Source organism: Tachypleus tridentatus, chromosome 1 (assembly GCF_004210375.1).
Source record: "Tachypleus tridentatus isolate NWPU-2018 chromosome 1, ASM421037v1, whole genome shotgun sequence".
Lineage (NCBI taxonomy): Eukaryota > Metazoa > Arthropoda > Merostomata > Xiphosura > Limulidae > Tachypleus > Tachypleus tridentatus.
This window is the reverse complement of record NC_134825.1, coordinates 169,375,648-169,395,045: the sequence shown is the minus strand read 5'-3', so window position 1 is coordinate 169,395,045 and position 19,398 is coordinate 169,375,648. Positions and strand designations below refer to the sequence as shown.

Here is a 19,398-nt window from a genome sequence, read left to right as displayed (position 1 = left end):
GAATTACGAAAACGATGTTTAAAAGTATTGTAGAACACTGGTTTAGGGTTAGTTTAAAAGACGATAATGGCTGATTCACCTTGAGTTATTAAATTTCATTCTTTGTAAGTGATTTAAATAAAATTATTCACCAAAAATTGACCAAAATCATACGAAAGATAAACAAAACCGACAAAACAAAAATTAAAAAGCGTTATCATTCGTAGTAGCTTATCCTTCTATATTCAGCTTACGAAAAGTTTTACCACATATTCTGCTGGTGTTGTTTGTTTATTGTATTCTTTTTTGTTACAACAACAAAACATTTTATTAACAGTATGGACAAACATCTGTTGTGGCTCCATCTGTGTTGTTAGAAGAAATTAACAGTTTTTAAATTATCAAACAAAACACACTTAAATTATAAAACAATACGTGGCACAATGAAACTAAATAAACAAACTTAACTAAAAATCTACTGTTACACATTACTAACAATAAACTTATTTATATAAATACTGCACTTTTGCTCCTGAAGTTTACAGTTAAACCAAAGTCGGAAAAGAAAAACAAAGTGTCGTTAGCATTTCACAACTTATACCACGATCTGGATTTTCGTTTTTTGTGTGTGCGTTTTTTTTAATCGTGTGCTTAACTTCTTATGACATAGTAGAATAGATACGATTTGATATCTTCGTACAATGTCAACGTTTTTTTTACAACACAATACGCTGAAACGTAACGTAAAATTAATTATACAACAACTCGCCTCTCTTGCCAAGGAGCTCTCATAGGCTTTATCAATGACGTAACATTTAAAATATAAATTTCAAGTAATACTAAGAAAAACACTTCAACTGTATAGTTTATGCTATACATCTAGAATAAACCTTTATAAAGGAATCAGAAACTCAATTAGCCTGTTCCAAATTACCTAATAAACAGAACATGTCAAAACATTTTAACACCGTACACTTTTATCGTCTGTAAAAACGAAATCGACATCAAATGTTTTTTTTTTCTCTTTTTATGTGTGAAAGGTGTAGTATACTATATAACAACAATTACATATTTTGTTTTCCACAATGATAACAAACGTATTGTTCTCCAAGCAGTAACAAACGTTTGAGATTGGCTCGTATTAATTTGTCCTGAAATTTCAAAAGTTTAAAAATAGATACCATAAACAATGGCTCGCCTTTTCATCTATAAGTTAAAGATAACTCGACCAACAGGTTTTTTATTCTTGCTGGTCGCGCCCTCTGCTGAAAAAATACTTTAATGAGTTAACAGAAATCACGTACAAACAAATATATATATATATGGATTGGATAACGTGTATAAAAAAAATACGTTTGCACTTAAACTCCAGATTATAATATCAGGTTTAACATTACTTGCGTCTTCCAACAAGTTTAAAACAAACTTACGACACAAACACTTATAATAAAGTTTTGTTTTACTTTCTGGAGAAATGCGACGAAACACTAAATCAAAACTAGAAAACTTAAGTCATTAACGATAGTAGTTCTGTGTTGTAAAAACTGAAAACTGAACTATTAATACTTCTTTCTTCTGTCTTGTAAGAAAGTTATATTACTATCATCCTAGCATTCCGGAACTGTCGTTGAATGCACGACGTCACTTCCGTTACTCCAGAGATTGATAAACATCTGTGATGTCGACATCACAAGTGGACCAACAAGAGAAATAATGGCGTAAGAGATGGCATTGACGAAGAGACCAGTCAAAATCTCGAGGAAACAATGAATGTGTAAGAAATGAAAATAATTAACTGACCGCGGATGATCTTGCAGGAGGCAAAGTCTGGTCCGAGGACAATGGTGGATGACCCACCGATGATTTTAGGGGTGATAAGTTAACTGAAGGTGATTTTGCTGTCAAAACTGAAGCCAACAGTGGTGTTTTAGTAGACGAAGAAAGGGTTAACTGTGATTTTGGGAAGACGCTGACGAAAGAGACGAGGGTATTTTAGAATTTGATGACAAAGTAACCAATACTGGTCCCGAGTAAGCCAACGATGAAGTTGATCTAGAGGAAGCTGACAAAGTGATGACCTGGGGTCTTTGTGATGACGACGAAACAGATGATGGTATTTTGACGTAGAAGATGGAAGAGCAAACAAAGACCTCGAACTTGAGGATGTCAGAGGTACCTTGACAGATACTTCCGAGGCAGAATAACTGATACTAGTTGAGAGCTCATCAGACACTGCTGTGTCTCGTCGTGACACTTCCGTCCTGTTTTCGTCTTCAGGCGTTTGTAGCACGTCAGACGAAGAAGATAAATCAAAATCAGTACTACTCGAGACATCGCAATTGGGGCACTGGTCACTGTCCATACCTTTTATGTAGCACTTGTTGCAATGCTAAGAGAGAAAACAGCTTTAAAGGTAACACGTATGATGTAATTCGATCGCATAATAAAGCAACGGTTTGATACAATAAACGTCAAGCTCGTAACTGCAACCACCTTCAGGATATATAAACAGTAAGAGAAAGAAAGTGGTTAACTTACGTCATTCGACGCACCACAGAATAACTAATTTACATCACAGAATGTGCTACCACCGAAACTATTAACAGAACTACATTACTACTACAAGACGTTTATAACTTTGTTTTGAATATAGCACAAAGCTACTCGAGGTCTATCTGCGCTAGCCGTTCCTATTTTAGTAGTGTAAGACTAGAGGGAAGGCAGCGAGTCATCATCAACTACAGCCAACTATTGGGCTGCTCTTACCAACGAATAGTGGGATTGACCCTCACCTTATAACGCCCCCACGGCTGAAGGGGCGAGCATGTTTGGTGCAATCCAGATATATATGTAATTTATGTATTTTTTAAAATGTATTTAGAACTAGTCTGTGCAACTCAACGCCTTACATATGAATTTTCTGTAATGTTTACAAACATTAAATATAACAAAGCTCCCTGGCACGTTTACGGACGTAAAACACTAAAAATACCGGATTCGATTCCCTGCAGTGGACAGAGCGCACATAGCCTACTGTGTAGTTTTGCGATCATAACAACAAACAATATTATTATTTATGATTTACCAAAGCATCTTTTAGAATTTTCACACTAGCTACACACAACTTTCCCAAAGTTTCAAGCTGATAGAGTAGGAGGAAGGCAGCTAGTCAACAACACCCGCCGTAAACTCTTAGGCTACTCCTATTTAACCAAACAATGGTATTCAACCATCACTCTTATAACGCATCCACGGCTCCAACATGCTTAAACATAACGTACGTTGGTTTAGATGTGTTAAAGACATCTCTTCATTCACCTCTATTAATTTACTATATTTCCAGATGGTTATTTTTTGGATCAATTAGTTTTGTTAAACTACCACCAGTCACTTAGAAAATAACAGCGAAATGCCATCTCAGTATAAAATCTGTTTTCACACCTGATTTTTTTCATTTGTTACAGTTGTCACTAGTTCTTTCTCTCTTTTACTGATGTGACTTATAATCAATTATTAATATTCACGTAAAATAAATTTAAAGGTACAATTCGATTTAGATTTCACAGCTAGATTATTCGATATAGTACAATTAAGACCGATAGATTATTCTAGGTTTACGATGAATTTTAGTTTCAATATTTATTGATACGACTGTTTCTTTAATAGCCTTGTAAAAAAAAATAAAACTTCGAATAACATACTTTATAATCAAATTTCAACCTTGGCGTGTTTCTCTTATAACAAAGCCACATCGGGCTATTCTTCTGAGCCCACCAAGGGGAATCGAACCCCTGATTTAGGGTTGTAGACTTACCGCAGTATTAGTGGAAGGCTCTTTCCCTTGGCACACACACGGATATGCTTATGATGCTAGCATTCGTAGTTTTGAGTGTGTAACAAGTCTGTCTCTCAGTGGTTCAGAACTTAAAACTTACAATGTTATAATTTGGGGGTTCAATTCTTGCAGATGGGAACAACACAGAATGTCACTCATGTTTGCAGCTTTGTGCTCAAACAAAACTATATATGAAGTTATAAAGAAAAACTGATAACCTAAAGTATGTTGATCTAAGGTGTTAGGTAAGCTTTCGTGTCTCATCCACAAGCACAAAACTCTCTTCTTTAAGAAACCAACATACTGTACGATAGTAAAGACAACAAAATTATGACATACCATACAATGTTTCTCGTCCATTACACAACATTTCATGCACGTGTTGCAGTGGTTACGTGGGTTTACAGACTCTTCACACACGTAGCCTCGACACCAAGAGAACTGTAACTTCTTCCGACAGTTCCCATTTGGGCAGTCCCTTAACCCAGGGACAACGTCCAATAAGGTGGCTATGTATCCACAGCAAGGCAGGACAACCGTTCCTAGCAGGTAACGCCTCAAATTTGTGACCTGAGGGAAAAAAGAAACAAAAAAACAAATTAACAAAACAGCGAACACAAATCTCACGTCACAAACCAAAATAAATAGGACTTGTAAAAAAACCTTGAATATAACAATTTCTACACTCAATAAAAAAAAAAACTGTTGATACCACATTAGGTTCATTGCAATGATTGACTCTTAACTTCTACACACACACACACACACACACTTCATCTAAATCGATGTTATCATCATACAAACTATGCATTCTTACAAGAAAATTCAAATTTAATCTTGACTTTTAAATATCCAGTGTTTACCAAGAGTTGTCTTAATATTCATGACTTTAGAGTTATTTAAAAACCCACGAATCTAGGGTTTGTCCTCTCTGTGGTGGATGATAGTTTGGTCAGTTTGTTTTCTCAATAGCCCCCCCATGTTGGTCTTGACCAGCAGTTAGAATGATATGGATGATACAAACTTTATTTAATTTCTAGTCATTCTGTCTTCTTCATAGCCACCTGTTGGTCTTGACCAGCAGTTGGAATGATATGGATATTACAAACTTTATTTAATTTCTGGTCAGTCTGTCTTCTCGATAGCCGCCTGTTGGTCGACCAGTGGTTAGAAGGATATGAATGTTACTTTATCTAATTATGATCATATTACACACACATGTATAGTTATGTTAAATGTTGGTTACCATCATATTAGCATTTCAATCAGTTGACATAACACCCAACCATGAGAAGGCATGATGTTTAATCAGTAAATAAAAGTGCATTATCAAATGATAGTGCCATATTAGGGTGCACTACATAAACTTCTAGTCACTATAAACATTTATCACTTGTAAATCGTGAGTAGTCCATTTCTTTTGGTCATTTAAAACTTTTATTAACCAAATACCATAAAATTTCCACATTTTCAGAACTACTTACTGGTTTCTACATATTCTTTCAAAAAACATATAAAAAAATGAAAGTATGCAACAAGGGGCAGTTTGAATAATTGCGTACCTTGTAGACGTTGTAAAGAAGACAAGGGTCACTAATGACCTTTTCCAGATCAATCTCCATAGATTCCAGGACATTGAGTGGATTATCACAATCTCCACACATGCAAGAAAGCATCGAACACTTTCTGATCATTTTGGCACAGGAACAACGACCCGTTCGACAACTTATACGACAGGAACACGTGGTTGGAGAATACAAAGACTTGACATCTGGAGGAGCTTGGAGCATTTCCAATAGAGTTTTGTTCCTACTGTCTTCCAGAGGTTCTAAATAAATAATACTACATAAATATTTGAAGTATAACAGTAAACAAAACATTAAGTTACTGCTTAAATAAATTTATTAAAAAAGTCAACAATCTATTCGATGAAAAATATTCAAAACAAGAATTTCTTCAGAAAATAACGTTTCTGATCTATGTTCCTGTAACATTTACTCTAAAACAGCAAATATTGCTACATGACTGTTATCTAAATTCCAGTGCTGAATGTGTCCCTAAGTAGCTCAAGAAGTAAGCATGAGGAATTGTTACAACTCGGGATTCAATCCCTGCAACATAAAGACAGCACTAAAACATTAATTTTTCAAAAACAGTTTGTAATAAGGGATAAAACTAGTATAAGATGGTATAACATACCTACAACTGGATTAATGTATTTTGTTCAATGCATCAAGTGCAACATTAAATCAATAAGCACTGTCATAATACTGGTTGAAAGAAATAAAACAAAAATTATCAAATTTCACAAGGTTATTCATGTCAGTAAATTTACTCAGTCCACGTCATGTGAAGCATTATCTGTAATGTCTATCTTGTGTAGAAGTGCATGAATGCGAAACTAGAAAAACACAACAGATGCCACGAGTGCATCAACCATGCATTAACAGTACCATACTGAAGTGGATCGATTATAATTTGCATAATTCTTATCCATATGAAATAGTCTTCGCTGGGTCCATATCTTGACTACATGTTCCAGTGTCAGAGTACCATTAACTTTTCTAATCCACATACCATAAAAATCATCTCGGGAAACATTGCCAGAAGTATAAGAATCAGCATCTCTAAGTGGGTAAATGTTCAAAGTAAAGAAACAAAGGTTATCTTCAGGCAGTTTTGGAAAGTCTAAAACGACGTCATGAACTTCAGCATGTCACAATGCCTTTTTGTGAGTTAGTCTTTGGGACTCTGTGAAGCAGTCTGTTGAAGTTTTGACAGTTCGATATCAGAGTTCTGCACGAGATTAGATCAAAGATTTTAATGTAATAACCAAAGAAAGAAATCTGTATGTCAGTGAGGAACATTCACAGTAGTTGCCACTGCTTGGTGTGACCATCGACTATTGCAAACACCAATGCACTTCAGTAACAGACTTTTATAACTTAGATTCTTCAACTGCGCATTGCCTGCATTTTTGAAAAATATAAAACTGACATTCAAAACCACAGCCTGAAACAGCAATATCATGTAGTTGCATCCAACACTGAATCTTTAACATTCTGATGAAATACTGCAGCAGCAATATGTGGTCAAATACATCAAAAGGGTTTGACCTCCCAAGTCCAAACTGTAATTAAAACTCAAACTGGTCAAGAGATGACAGAGCTATGGGCTAAAAGTTAATAAATTTCAGAAACTCAGAGCCATCTACGAGGATAAAAGGAACAACAAAGAAACAAGCTACAAAGTAAAACTGATACCGAGTACCTTGGTGAAAGAAGGATCTAAAAAATGTCCAAATAATTTTATCTTTCTTGCTTTTCTTTTTATAACTTAGTTGTTTCATTCTTTCCTGTCTGATTAGACAGATGAAAACACTCACTTTTAGCACACCGTCGTTTTGCTATGGGTTCTGTATCTGGTTCAGGCAGAGGAGCTCTCCCAAGAAGGAACGTCCCTCTAGCGGCAGTTCTGTAAGATATTTGAATCGAGTGTCGAAGTGCCACAGATACATCTTCATTTTTGCAGCTTGGTAATGACGTAGTGTTATCTGGAATAAAGTTAAACTTCATACAAATGAACATCAACCAACTTTATAACCTGCTTAACTCTACGAAATACACTGTTTATATGGCATATTTTCTCTAAATCCATCGTATGCTTGTTACTGTACATTTCTCAGTACGTATATAACTCGTTCAAGTTGACGACAATCAAATCCTAATGTTAGTTATTTTTAAATGCACATCACTAAAGGTTAATATTACTAACCATATAACTGATACATCACTCAAAATCTCGTTTTCTTAAACCACAAAGTTGATAATTGTGAAAAACTTAGAAAAAATGTAGAAACTAGAGAATAATATAAGTAGAATAACTTCACCAACCTTATGCAGTGGACACGACTTAATTTCTCCATCTGTAACGTCTACCAGTTTGGAGGTATCGTATAGGTTAGCCGACGCAATAATTCCGACCCTCTGGTGGCGAACTCCAAGAAACATGGCCGGCTCTCGATCGACCAAGAGCTTAACTACATCACCTTCACACCTCATGGCCGTCACTGTCATAAATGGCACGACGATGCACGTCATTTTCTTAGTTCTTAAGTGTCCTGGTGATTCGAACTCGTACACGAACTTCCTAAAAGTCCAACATCACGAATAAGAAGATGATTGGCTAAAATCAACACTAACTGTATAGTAGTCTGCGATCGTAAACTGCACAATAACGTTATATATAATTTTTATGAAATACAAAATCATACACTGCCGTGAAGAGTACAAAATATTTATATTGACGTCACGTATACCACATAAACAGATATAGCATCACCTGCAACATGTACGGTTACTTCCAACAATGTAGAAAAAAATAATGGTCATTTTGCTAGACACAGTGTCTCCCCAAACTGTTTGTTGTGAATTTCCCACAAAGCTACTCGAGGGCTATCTGTGCTAGCCATCCCTAATTTAGCAGTGTAAGACTAGAGAGAAGGCAGCTAGTCATCACCACCCACCGCCAACTGTTGGGCTACTCTTTACAAACGAATAGTGGAATTGACCGTCACATTATAATGCCCCCACGGTTTGGTGCGACGGGGATGCGAACCCGCGACCCTCAGACTACGAGTCGCACGCCTTAACACGTTTGACCATGCCGGGCCCAACCCAAACTGTGTCGTAGCATGCTTGCAATCACCAAGTAATTTATATTTAATAATGTAAATTTATTATGTTTCAAATTTTAAATTTTGTTTCTTCGATACACACAGCATAACAGTAATGTGTGCCTATCCTAGTCATGAGGGTGCCACCAAGCTTGTCACATGGCCTAATGGCTGAAAACGTTCTGGAAGCACGGGTCCGGAAAACAGGGTTTATGGCGTCCTGTAGAGCATGCATTATAATAATGATACGTCAATACTAAAGGCTTAAGCTAACTTCACCGTACAGAACATAAAACACAACAATACTAGTTTTTAGCTAATGTTATAACATATTTTAACACCACAATACCGTGTTTCTCCGATAATAAGACCTACCCATAAAATAAGACCTAGTGTGATTTTTGGGGATAGTTTTAATATAAGCTTTACCCTTAAAATAAGCCCTAGTTAAGAGTGGCAGGAAGAGGAAAGAAATAAAAAAATAATTTATTAATTAGTTTAATAGTTAGTTAATTAGTTTGTTTAAGTATTAATCAGTTAATTTAATAGTTTAATAATAGTTTATTTTAAATGGTTAGTTTAATACTTTTACTTTGTAACTTCATATTTTTAATATATCAAAATAAGACATCCCCCGAAAATAAGCCCTAGTGTCATATTTTGGAGTGAAAATTAATATAAACCCTGTCTTATTTTCGGAGAAACACGGTAGTCTCCAAACAACTGAGTGATTCTCAATTATATAAACTTTATCATGGAATGGTTTGATTCAAAATATTTCTCTACCGTTTATATTTATTCTAGCGGATTTCGAAGACTGGAATTAACAAAACGTACCTTTTACTGAAAATCACCTTTAGTTTGTTGTAATTCTTTCCTTCCGGTTTATGGACCTGAAAGTAAAACAAGACACAAGCTATTGAAGTTCTCAACAGTGAATGTTCTTACCAGCTTCAATCATTTTGTGTGTGTGTGTGTGTGTGTATATCACGAATTAAACTGTAGACACATGCTACTCCCGTTGTACGTGTGGTTCATGTTGTCATCCAATAGAAACTAACGCATCATTGTAAATATAACACACTCAGACACATAGATGGCGTAAACAAAAATTTTTATTTGTGGCAAGTTGGCAAAACTTGCACCTAAATCAGACCCGACTACAACATAAAATTATAACACTGCTGTAATAACACTAATAAAACATTACACTAATGATGGCGAACCTGTGGCACGCGAAAAAAGTTTGCTAGCACGCAGCATGCAGTGCCACCTTTTAATTTTTCAAACTCTAACCCATAATAAATAAATTATACATATATAACGATTATCATTATTGCCACATGCAGCAATGAATGATTGTTTTCCAACCCAAAAGCAGTGAGAAATGTTCACAGAAGACGTCTCACCCTCTCTTGGCGCAAGCTTTGCTGTTGCGGAAACATGCGACGTCAACACGTTTTGAATTCCTCGCAGGTCCAATGTACACAACAGTACTTGAGTGAAAATAGAAGTAAACAGTTCGTATTGGCTTCACTCTGCTTATATTTTTCTTCTGTTGTTTGCAAATGAATAATGGATATTTAGTGATAATAAGAGTAAATATAAATTTTTTTTTTGCAATAATAAAAAATAATGTTAAAATTATGTTATTTGGCGTAGCATGTGCATATTATTGATCAGATAGTTATAATTTATTTTTATATCAATGACATAACTTTCACCTGTTATGTTACGGTAAGTTATTTATTGTATTTAAGTAATTGTCGAGATATTTTAAATTGTATTTACCCTTTTCAGCTTGTCAGAATGCCAGCTCAACAAGCAAAGAAACAAAAATGTTCAGCTGGAAGGTTTTTCGTTTTGATTTGAATTAAGCACAAGGCTACTGTTTGGGCTCCCTGTGCTTTGCCGACCTCGGGTATCGAAACCAGGATTTTAGCGGTATGAGTCCGCAGACATACCGCTGTTGCACTGGGGGGACTTAAATGGAAGGAGCAGCAGCAGCAGTTTTTCAGGAATCGTGGACTGAAACATTTGGTTTGATCAAAAAGGGTGATGAAACATTAAACATCTTATATTATGAAACAGTGATAGGAAAACTTCCTCTGTAAAGCGGTATTATGAAACAGTTTCTAAAAGCTTTCTGTAAAGCATAATGAAACTGTTCATTAAAAGCTTTGTGATAAGAGTGAGCAAGAACAAAAACAACACCTTTCTCAAGAAGTCAGCAACAACAACATGGAGTCAAATGTTTTCAAGAAATTTGTTTCAGGTAGTTTAAACTTGGTTGTTGCTAGTTTTAAGATTTTAAAGATTACTGCTCAACATGGAAAACTACTTAGTGATGGTGAAAATGTTAAATAATCATGGATAGAATGTACTCCTTTCCTTTTTAACAGTTTTCCAGAAAAAGAAAAAATCATTCAGCAAGTTAAGGAATTACCAATAAGTAGAAACACAGTAAAGGATAGAATATTACAGATGGAAACAAACATAGCAGAATTACCAGTAAGTAGAAACACAGTAAAGGATAGAATGTTACAGATGGAAACATGGAATTACCAGTGAATAGAAACACAGTAAAGGATAGAATATTACAGATGGAAACATAGAATTACCAGTGAGTAGAAACACAGTAAAAGATAGAATATTACAGATGGAAACAAACATAGCAGAATTACCAATGAGTAGAAACACAGTAAAGGATAGAATATTACAGATGGAAACAAACATAGCAGAATTACCAGTGAGTAGAAACACAGTAAAGGATAGAATATTACAGATGGAAACAAACATAGCAGAATTACCAGTGAGTAGAAACACAGTAAAGGATAGAATATTACAGATGGAAACAAACATAGCAGAATTACCAATGACTAGAAACACAGTAAAGGATAGAATATTACAGATGAAAACAAACATAGCAGAGTTACAAGTGAGTAGAAACAGTGTAAAGGATAGAATATTACAGATGGAAACAAACATAGCAGAATTAACAGTGAGTAGAAACACAGTAAAGGATAGAATATTACAGATGGAAACAAACATAGCAGAATTAACAGTGAGTAGAAACACAGTAAAGGATAGAATGTTACAGATGGAAACAACCATAGCAGAATTACCAGCAATTAGAAACACAGTAAAGGATAGAATATTACAGATGGAAACAAACATAGCAAAATTACCAGTAAGTAGAAACACAGTAAAGGATAGAATGTTACAGATGGAAACAAACATAGCAAAATTACCAGTGAGTAGAAACACAGTAAAGGATAGAATATTACAGATGGAAACAAACATAGAAAATTACCAGTAAGTAGAAACACAGTAAAGGATAGAATATTACAGATGGAAACAAACATAGCAAAATTACCAGTAAGTAGAAACACAGTAAAGGATAGAATATTACAGATGGAAACAAACATAGCAAAATTACCAGTAAGTAGAAACACAGTAAAGGATAGAATGTTACAGATGGAAACAAACATAGCAAAATTACCAGTAAGTAGAAACACAGTAAAGGATAGAATGTTACAGATGGAAACAAACATAGCAAAATTACCAGTAAGTAGAAACACAGTAAAGGATAGAATATTACAGATGGAAACAAACATAGCAAAATTACCAGTAAGTAGAAACACAGTAAAGGATAGAATGTTACAGATGGAAACAAACATAGCAAAATTACCAGTAAGTAGAAACACAGTAAAGGATAGAATGTTACAGATGGAAACATAGAATTACCAGTGAGTAGAAATCTGTATAAATACAGTGCACTGATGGATCAGCAGGTTTTTGTCAAAGTGACACTGCACAGTTATGTAAAAGTACAATTTAATTTATGGATAATACCCTAAAACATGAACTCTTACATACAAATGTAAGTTGAGACTGGCCCAATAGACTCATAGAAATTAAAGTACCAACAAACTCGCATTTCAGTTTTATTACTTCTGATCAGGATCTAAGTGATGAGTAACGGATAGAAATACTTTATACACAAGCATTATCAAAATGCCATTGGTTTCGCTAAATAGTAGATAGGGACAGTGGGAATATCATTAACCCAATCACGCACGTTACTAATTAGATGACAAGGTAAGATATTACTCTGATGCTAAACATGAAATCAGACAACAAATACGAATTGTCATATTTAAAGTTCATTGCATTGCCAGTGCTGTATTGTGATCGACTTAAGTTGCAAAGAGCAGCTCACAGCAAATAGCAATTGATATCTTCTTCATACTGATGATAGTCCCGTTCGATCTAATTCTTTGCTCTCATCTGGAAAATCCAAAATGGAATAATGCAACATACTTATTACTATCAATACAAAATGAATTGATTGTTATCATTAGTATATAACTAACATAAAAGTTGGTTTTAACTGAAATAAAGGAAGCACCTTTTTGGTCCATACTCAGAGATGAAGCTTTGTCATTCAAAACAGAGTTAACAGCCCTGTGCATCCACTTTGCTGATGAGAAAGACAAGGATATTTTGTTAGTTCTGTGAGACAGTTCAGACTCACTGAAGAGTGTGTAAAGCATGGGATTTTACACATTAAACATTAACAACTGCCCTGGTCATAACTATAACAGCACTTCGAATATGTCAAGTGTAATTAACGATGTTCAAACATAGGCAAGAACAGTGTACAAACTAGTAGCTTATGTTCACTGCCCGAACCATAAGCTCAATATTATCAATGCATTGCCATGCAAAAGAAAAAAAATCAATTTTACCATTTCTTCAAGTGATCAAAGCAAGCCGAACTATTAGAAAGTATTACACCTGCAGAGGGCCAACCAAGAAGCCAGTTACTGATGTGTGTAGAGTTCATTGGTGTAGGACCTAAATGTTACAGTTTACAGTCTACACAATGACGGCTACCACAAGAACTACACGCAAACGAAGTTGTATTTAAAAACAAAAGTGGAAGCACGTGGACTTTCAGCTTCTATGGCATCTATGACTTTGCAGCTACCTCCCTTACTGTGTACAATCTCTCTCATATTGGAGGAATCACTGTTGGACTGCAGGAATCTTCCACTGGCATCATGTATGCCTAAGACCTGCAAAGTCGATGCTTGAAATCAGTAGTGTTTTTCAGATATCAATATATATATGTACACACTGATATAGATATACTAAGGGTGTGTGTGTGTGAATGTATTTACACAAATAAAGCTAATAGTTTTTAATGTTGACATGAATAGAGGGAATGAAAGTAATGAAAACTATACTGTTACTTAACGCGATCACATATCCTTGTCCATGCTAAAAGGTCTATACTATTCAAGTTGATGAAATAAAAGCCACTTATACTGGAAGACACGAGAACTTTGATGAGATCTTCAACCACGTGTATGAGCCTGCCATTCGTATGGCGGAGTGTCAATGTTAAGCCTAGTCATCCGAGAATCTAGTGTGGACGACAACGACACAAAACGAACTGTTTTGTCATCTATCAAATATCACTACTGCGTTAATTTTGCACTAACTTCCGAGGACCAAATCACTACCAATTTTGAGGAAAGATGCTCAGGTCTATCAAACAAATTGATACCTTTAAACAAATAGTATCCTATTAAATTAATTATTCATCATAAGATGTAATATTGTTAGACTTAAGTTATATAAACTTGTAATACTTTTGTGAATAAATTATAAATACAAATATAATCCTTTGGCACCAATACTCACACTGCAGTTGTCTCTCGATCTGTAAGGATAGAATAAATGATGTATTCTATAACACTGAACTTCCTATATCATTGTTGCACAAACTCCATAAATGCATTTCATTATTAATTTATTTGAAGGATTAGCCCACACATGTATCAGTATTTTGGGTCTGGTTCCCTCTGTTTTAGAAGACGAAATAACTAACATTTCATCAGTGGTCACCGCCTCCAAAGTTCATTGAGCAGGAGCTGGTCAGGTGAAGATGGAAGCGGGTGTTTCCTTCTTGCAGTAACAGCAAAGACCCTCGTGATGCAGCATGGCCATCAAACACTGCAAGAAGACCACTATGCACTAATGAAGATTGCATACACCGTTCCTGTCACGTTGTGTGAGGGATCCATTAACACTCTGAGCAGACTACACACTCAACCTTAATCCATTCTTGCAAACATTCAAATCCACTATGACAAGGAGGTGGATTCAGATACAAATTTGGACTTTTGAGAGAACGCATTCTCCGACTTATGCACGAAAATCTGTTGATGCTGTTAAGTGTAAATATTTAAGTATTCCATATTACAATAACTAATACAAGTCTGCACACTAATGCATGTATCTATTGACTAGCATTTGTAAAACAGAATTAGTTCAATACTTAAGCCTTATGACTTATTTATACATTTTTTTTCTGTGAATTTGATCTCCATATTTCATAATTTTAGTTTTCTGTTAGCAGAATCATATTCACAATATTCTGGGGGATGTATTTTCAGCATCACATTTAAATTCGTTTGCAGCTAATTTAAAGTACAAGTAAATTATGGTTTTATATTCATAAACATTAGTGAAAAGTGAAAACCAAATGAAGTTAATCCTCAGTATCTTAATGTAAACCATAATTTACTTTTACTTTAAATTAGCTCCAAAGGAATTTAAATATTATGCTAAAAATACATGCCCAGAATATTGTGGATATGATTCTCATGGATGAAGGGTCCAACTCCAACACACCACTGTGGCCTTGAAATTCCGTAGACAGAGGGTCTTGGGGAGGCCCTCCCAAGATCAAAAAGCTAGTCCATTTGGGCCAGGGTCAACTGAGTGCAAGCACAGGATGGCCTCACAACAGGTGTAATTATATTAAGCAACGTGGAAAGTTCTGAATTATGTTAAAAATTTCCAACAAACCAACTTTCACTAAATTGGTCCATCTGTTAAACAAATATTAAAATATCTTCAAAATTAACTACTCATGTAACAAATGTTTCATAATAATATTTAAAATCTAAAATATGCAAGTTCAAAAGAATAAAACGCACTGTATAATTATATTAACATAATAAAAACAAAAATTATTTTAGAAACTAATTAATATTCTAATTAAAAAATAATGACATTGAACAGAATTATAAATGAAAGATATGAAGCAGTTGTAAAAAAAGTTAAGTGGCAAAATTTAAATTTTAGTCTTGTGTCTTAATTTGGTAAGTTTATTATTATTATTATTATTTGTATTTATTATTTTCTATTTAAAAGAATTACTGTATTTAGTGTCCCCAGCATTGCCAAACTATTGTAAAAAAATGGAATATAAAAATATATTCTAATTTGCATCGATAAAAAGTCCTAATGAGCCAACTCGCATCCTAGAGCTTTCGAGAACCTCTGTGAATTAAATGATTGTGTTGTGTAAACGTGTCTCGTAAATTACATTAAGTGATAAAAACCTTTTTCGTACTTACGAACTGTATAAATATCGTGTTCACAAGATTCTTCGTAACATATACTGTAAAACATTTGAAAAACACTACTTAAAATGCTTGTAGGAAACACGGGAAACATACAAAGCGAAAGAAATATTCTACTGAGTACTTTACACGTAACTGGGCAATCCCTCTTTCGTATATCACAATTCTCGTTGTCATTTATTGCACGTCTGCTTTGTATATATCCTGCAAATATTCAATGATAAGTTTTTCAAAGGGTCTCCCAGATTCTACACTGCAGATAACATTATATTCTACGTATTCTAAAGAGTGTATATCCTTTGTTAAACACTTTCCTCTCGTATTTGACGAGTTAACGAAACCCAAGTCTCTAACTCTGACATTTCACACTTCCTTTTTATTCCCGTTTATCTCCTTAGAAGAACGGTCAGCCGACTAAAGCAGATTATTTGATGTCTAGTTTAGCATTTACGAATTCTTTGTTTTTATGTATCACAAAAAATAACTCTTGAACGTTTACGTGATTTTCTCAATACATTTAGATTCAATCATTTGTGTTTCGTAAACAAACGGGGATATTGATCTGTTATTAGCGAAATGAGCCAATAATAAAATACGATTCTGTAAATGTAACTTGAAATTAATGAAAAATTACACACAAACAAACATCAACTGTTCTGCATTCACGACAATCCACGTAATTTTTACGTCATTTAACACGTTCCGGATTAGCCATCTATAAACTTGAAGAGAAGTAAATGTGTAAAAACCATTAAACGACACTTTTATTAATGATATCGGCATTAAATGGACGATGATTTATTTCTCTGTGTCAGTTCCACAGTAACAGTAGAGACTCACGTAAGAAACCTTTTTTAATCTATAATTTTCCATTACATTACTGACAAGAAGAATAGTTCATTACAGCACTGGTCTTGCTATATGTATTATCAGTTGATATACGAATTTAAAATGGACTTCTTCACGAGCTTTCTAAGTATATTCGTATATTTTCACTTGTGTATTTCTTTTTACCACTTCGGATCTTTTACCAGCTGGCGGTAAAGATGAGTTTAGTAGAATTAAATGATTGTGTTGTGTAAACGTGTCTTGAGAATTAAGTTAAGTGTTAAAAACCTTTTGCTTCTTAACATATTTCTCCTCTCAAATTTGGCTCTATTCACTTTAATGGCGTTTACAGAAATGAAAAACACACCAAAATAAAATGAAAAATATCTTTTCGTACTTATGAACTGTATAAATATCGTGTTCACGAGATTCTTCGTAACATATACTGCAAAACGTTTGAAAAATCCTACTTAAAATGCTTATAGGAAACACGAGAAACATACAAAGCGAAAGCAATTACAATCCTAGATAAGACTGGTCGGTATCTTTCATGCTTTTCAATAATGAGTTTTCACCATTTGTAATTTTAAATACCGGATTTGAGTTTATTCTCCTAAATCTCTTGCTAAAGTATTATTGCTTGGAGAAGAAAAATAAAACATACCAAAATTTGGATATTGAGGACATACGTAAAACAACTATAGGTTCCACCGGGATTTGAACTCGGATCGCTGAATTCAAAGTCCAGAGTGCTAACCATTACACCATGGAACCCATTTATTGTCTGTTCTAATGCATAACAATTGTACTATACAAAGCAGAGAAAATTAATCTACATCTTGTGGATTACGAAACAGTCAATCTATTGTTATTGAATAATTATGAATAATATATTGTTTCTTTTGGAATTTCGCACAAAGCTTCTCGAGGGCTATCTGCGCTAGCCGTCCCTAATTTTCCAGTAAAAGACTAGAGGGAAGGAGCTAGACATCACCACCCACCGCAATCTCTTGGGCTACTCTTTTACGAACGAATAGTGGAATTCACTATTACGCCCCCAAGTCTAGGAGGGTGGAGCATATTAGGCGCGACGCGGATGCGAACCCGCGACCCTCAGACTACGAGTCGAATGTTTTAACCCACCTGGCCATGTCATGCTCTACAGAACGTTAAAGCTGATTCTCTTTAACAATATAAAATGAAACATATGAAAAACGAATATTTCTTTCGCATTAATCACATCTGCCTCCTGTTTGCAAATCTCCGAAATATTAAAACTCTAGTTTCCGTTTTACATACCCGTCGTGGGCAGAACAAAGACAATTAATTTTGTTGCTTTGTGCTTCGTAGCGAACAATCAAATGAACAACATCTGCATACGTGCCACATTCCATCTCGAAACACATAGGTTGTTTTCTGACTTCACTGTCATAATTTGCAATTATTTCTTAAGCCTACGCCACTGCTGGAAGGTTCAATAAAATTAGAGAAACAAGAGTAAATACCACTTATGTTATTATCTAACATAAATTATATAAAGAGAAAAGAGAGAACGTCCATTATATCGGTTTTTGTTGGTTTATATTTCTATATACAACAGATTCTTTCATTTTACGATCTAAGAAACTGATGTCTCTACTGAGCACTTTACACGTAATTGGGCAATCCGTCTTTCGTATATCACAATTACCGTTGTCATTTACTGCACGTCTGCTTTGTCTATATCCTGCAAATATTCAATGATAAGTTTTTCAAAGGGTCTCCCAGATTCTACATTGCAGATAACATTATATTCTACGTATTCTAAAGAGTATATATCCTTTGTTAAACACTTTCCTCTCGTATTTGACTAGTTAACAAAACCCAAGTCTCCAACTCTGACATTTCACACTTCCTTTTTATTCCCGTTTATCTCCTTAGAAGAACGGTCAGCCGACTAAAGCAGATTATTTGATGTCTAGTTTAGCATTTACGAATTCTTTGTTTTTAGGTATCACAAAGAAATAACTCTTCAACGTTTACGTGATTTTCTCAATACATTTAGATTCAATCATTTGTGTTTCGTAAACAAACGGGGATATTGATCTGTTATTAGCGAAATGAAACCAATAATAAAATACGTTTCTGTAAATGTAACTTGAATTTATTGAAAAATTACACACAAACAAACATCAACTGTCCTGCATTCACGACAATCCACGTAATTTTTACGTCATTTAACACGTTCCGGATTAGCCATCTATAAACTTGAAGAGAAGTAAATGTGTAAAAACCATTAAACGACACTTTTATTAATGATATCGGCATTAAATGGACGATGATTTATTTCTCTGTCTCAGTTCCACAGTAACAGTAGAGACTCACGTAAGTAATATTTTGTAATCTATAATCTTCCATTACATTTCTGACAAGAAGAATAGTTCATTATAGCACTGGTCTTGCTATATGTATTATCAGTTGATATACGAATTTAAAATGGACTTCTTCACGAGCTTTCTAAGTATATTCGTATATTTTCACTTGTGTATTTCTTTTTACCACTTCGGATCTTTTACCAGCTGGCGGTAAAGATGAGTTTAGTAGAATTAAATGATTGTGTTGTGTAAACGTGTCTTGAGAATTAAGTTAAGTGTTAAAAA

The 19,398-nt window shown here is 34.5% G+C and overlaps 1 protein-coding gene and 1 non-coding gene across 2 annotated transcripts; both read right to left on the bottom strand.

Moving 5' to 3' along the window:
* Positions 1-254: 254 nt before the first annotated feature.
* On the bottom strand, positions 255-9,464 carry LOC143230124 (uncharacterized). Its single transcript, XM_076463181.1, has 6 exons — positions 9,327-9,464; positions 7,708-7,963; positions 7,200-7,367; positions 5,377-5,642; positions 4,154-4,384; positions 255-2,368 (listed from the first exon to the last, which is right to left on the bottom strand). The coding sequence occupies exons 4-6, from the start codon at positions 5,602-5,604 to the stop codon at positions 1,907-1,909; spliced, it is 921 nt and encodes a 306-aa protein (XP_076319296.1). The 5' UTR covers positions 5,605-5,642; positions 7,200-7,367; positions 7,708-7,963; positions 9,327-9,464; the 3' UTR covers positions 255-1,906.
* Positions 9,465-17,461: 7,997 nt separating this feature from the next.
* On the bottom strand, positions 17,462-17,533 carry TRNAQ-UUG (transfer RNA glutamine (anticodon UUG)). Its single transcript has one exon. It is a non-coding gene; the product is annotated as a tRNA-Gln (tRNA).
* Between the last annotated feature and the right edge of the window lie 1,865 nt (positions 17,534-19,398).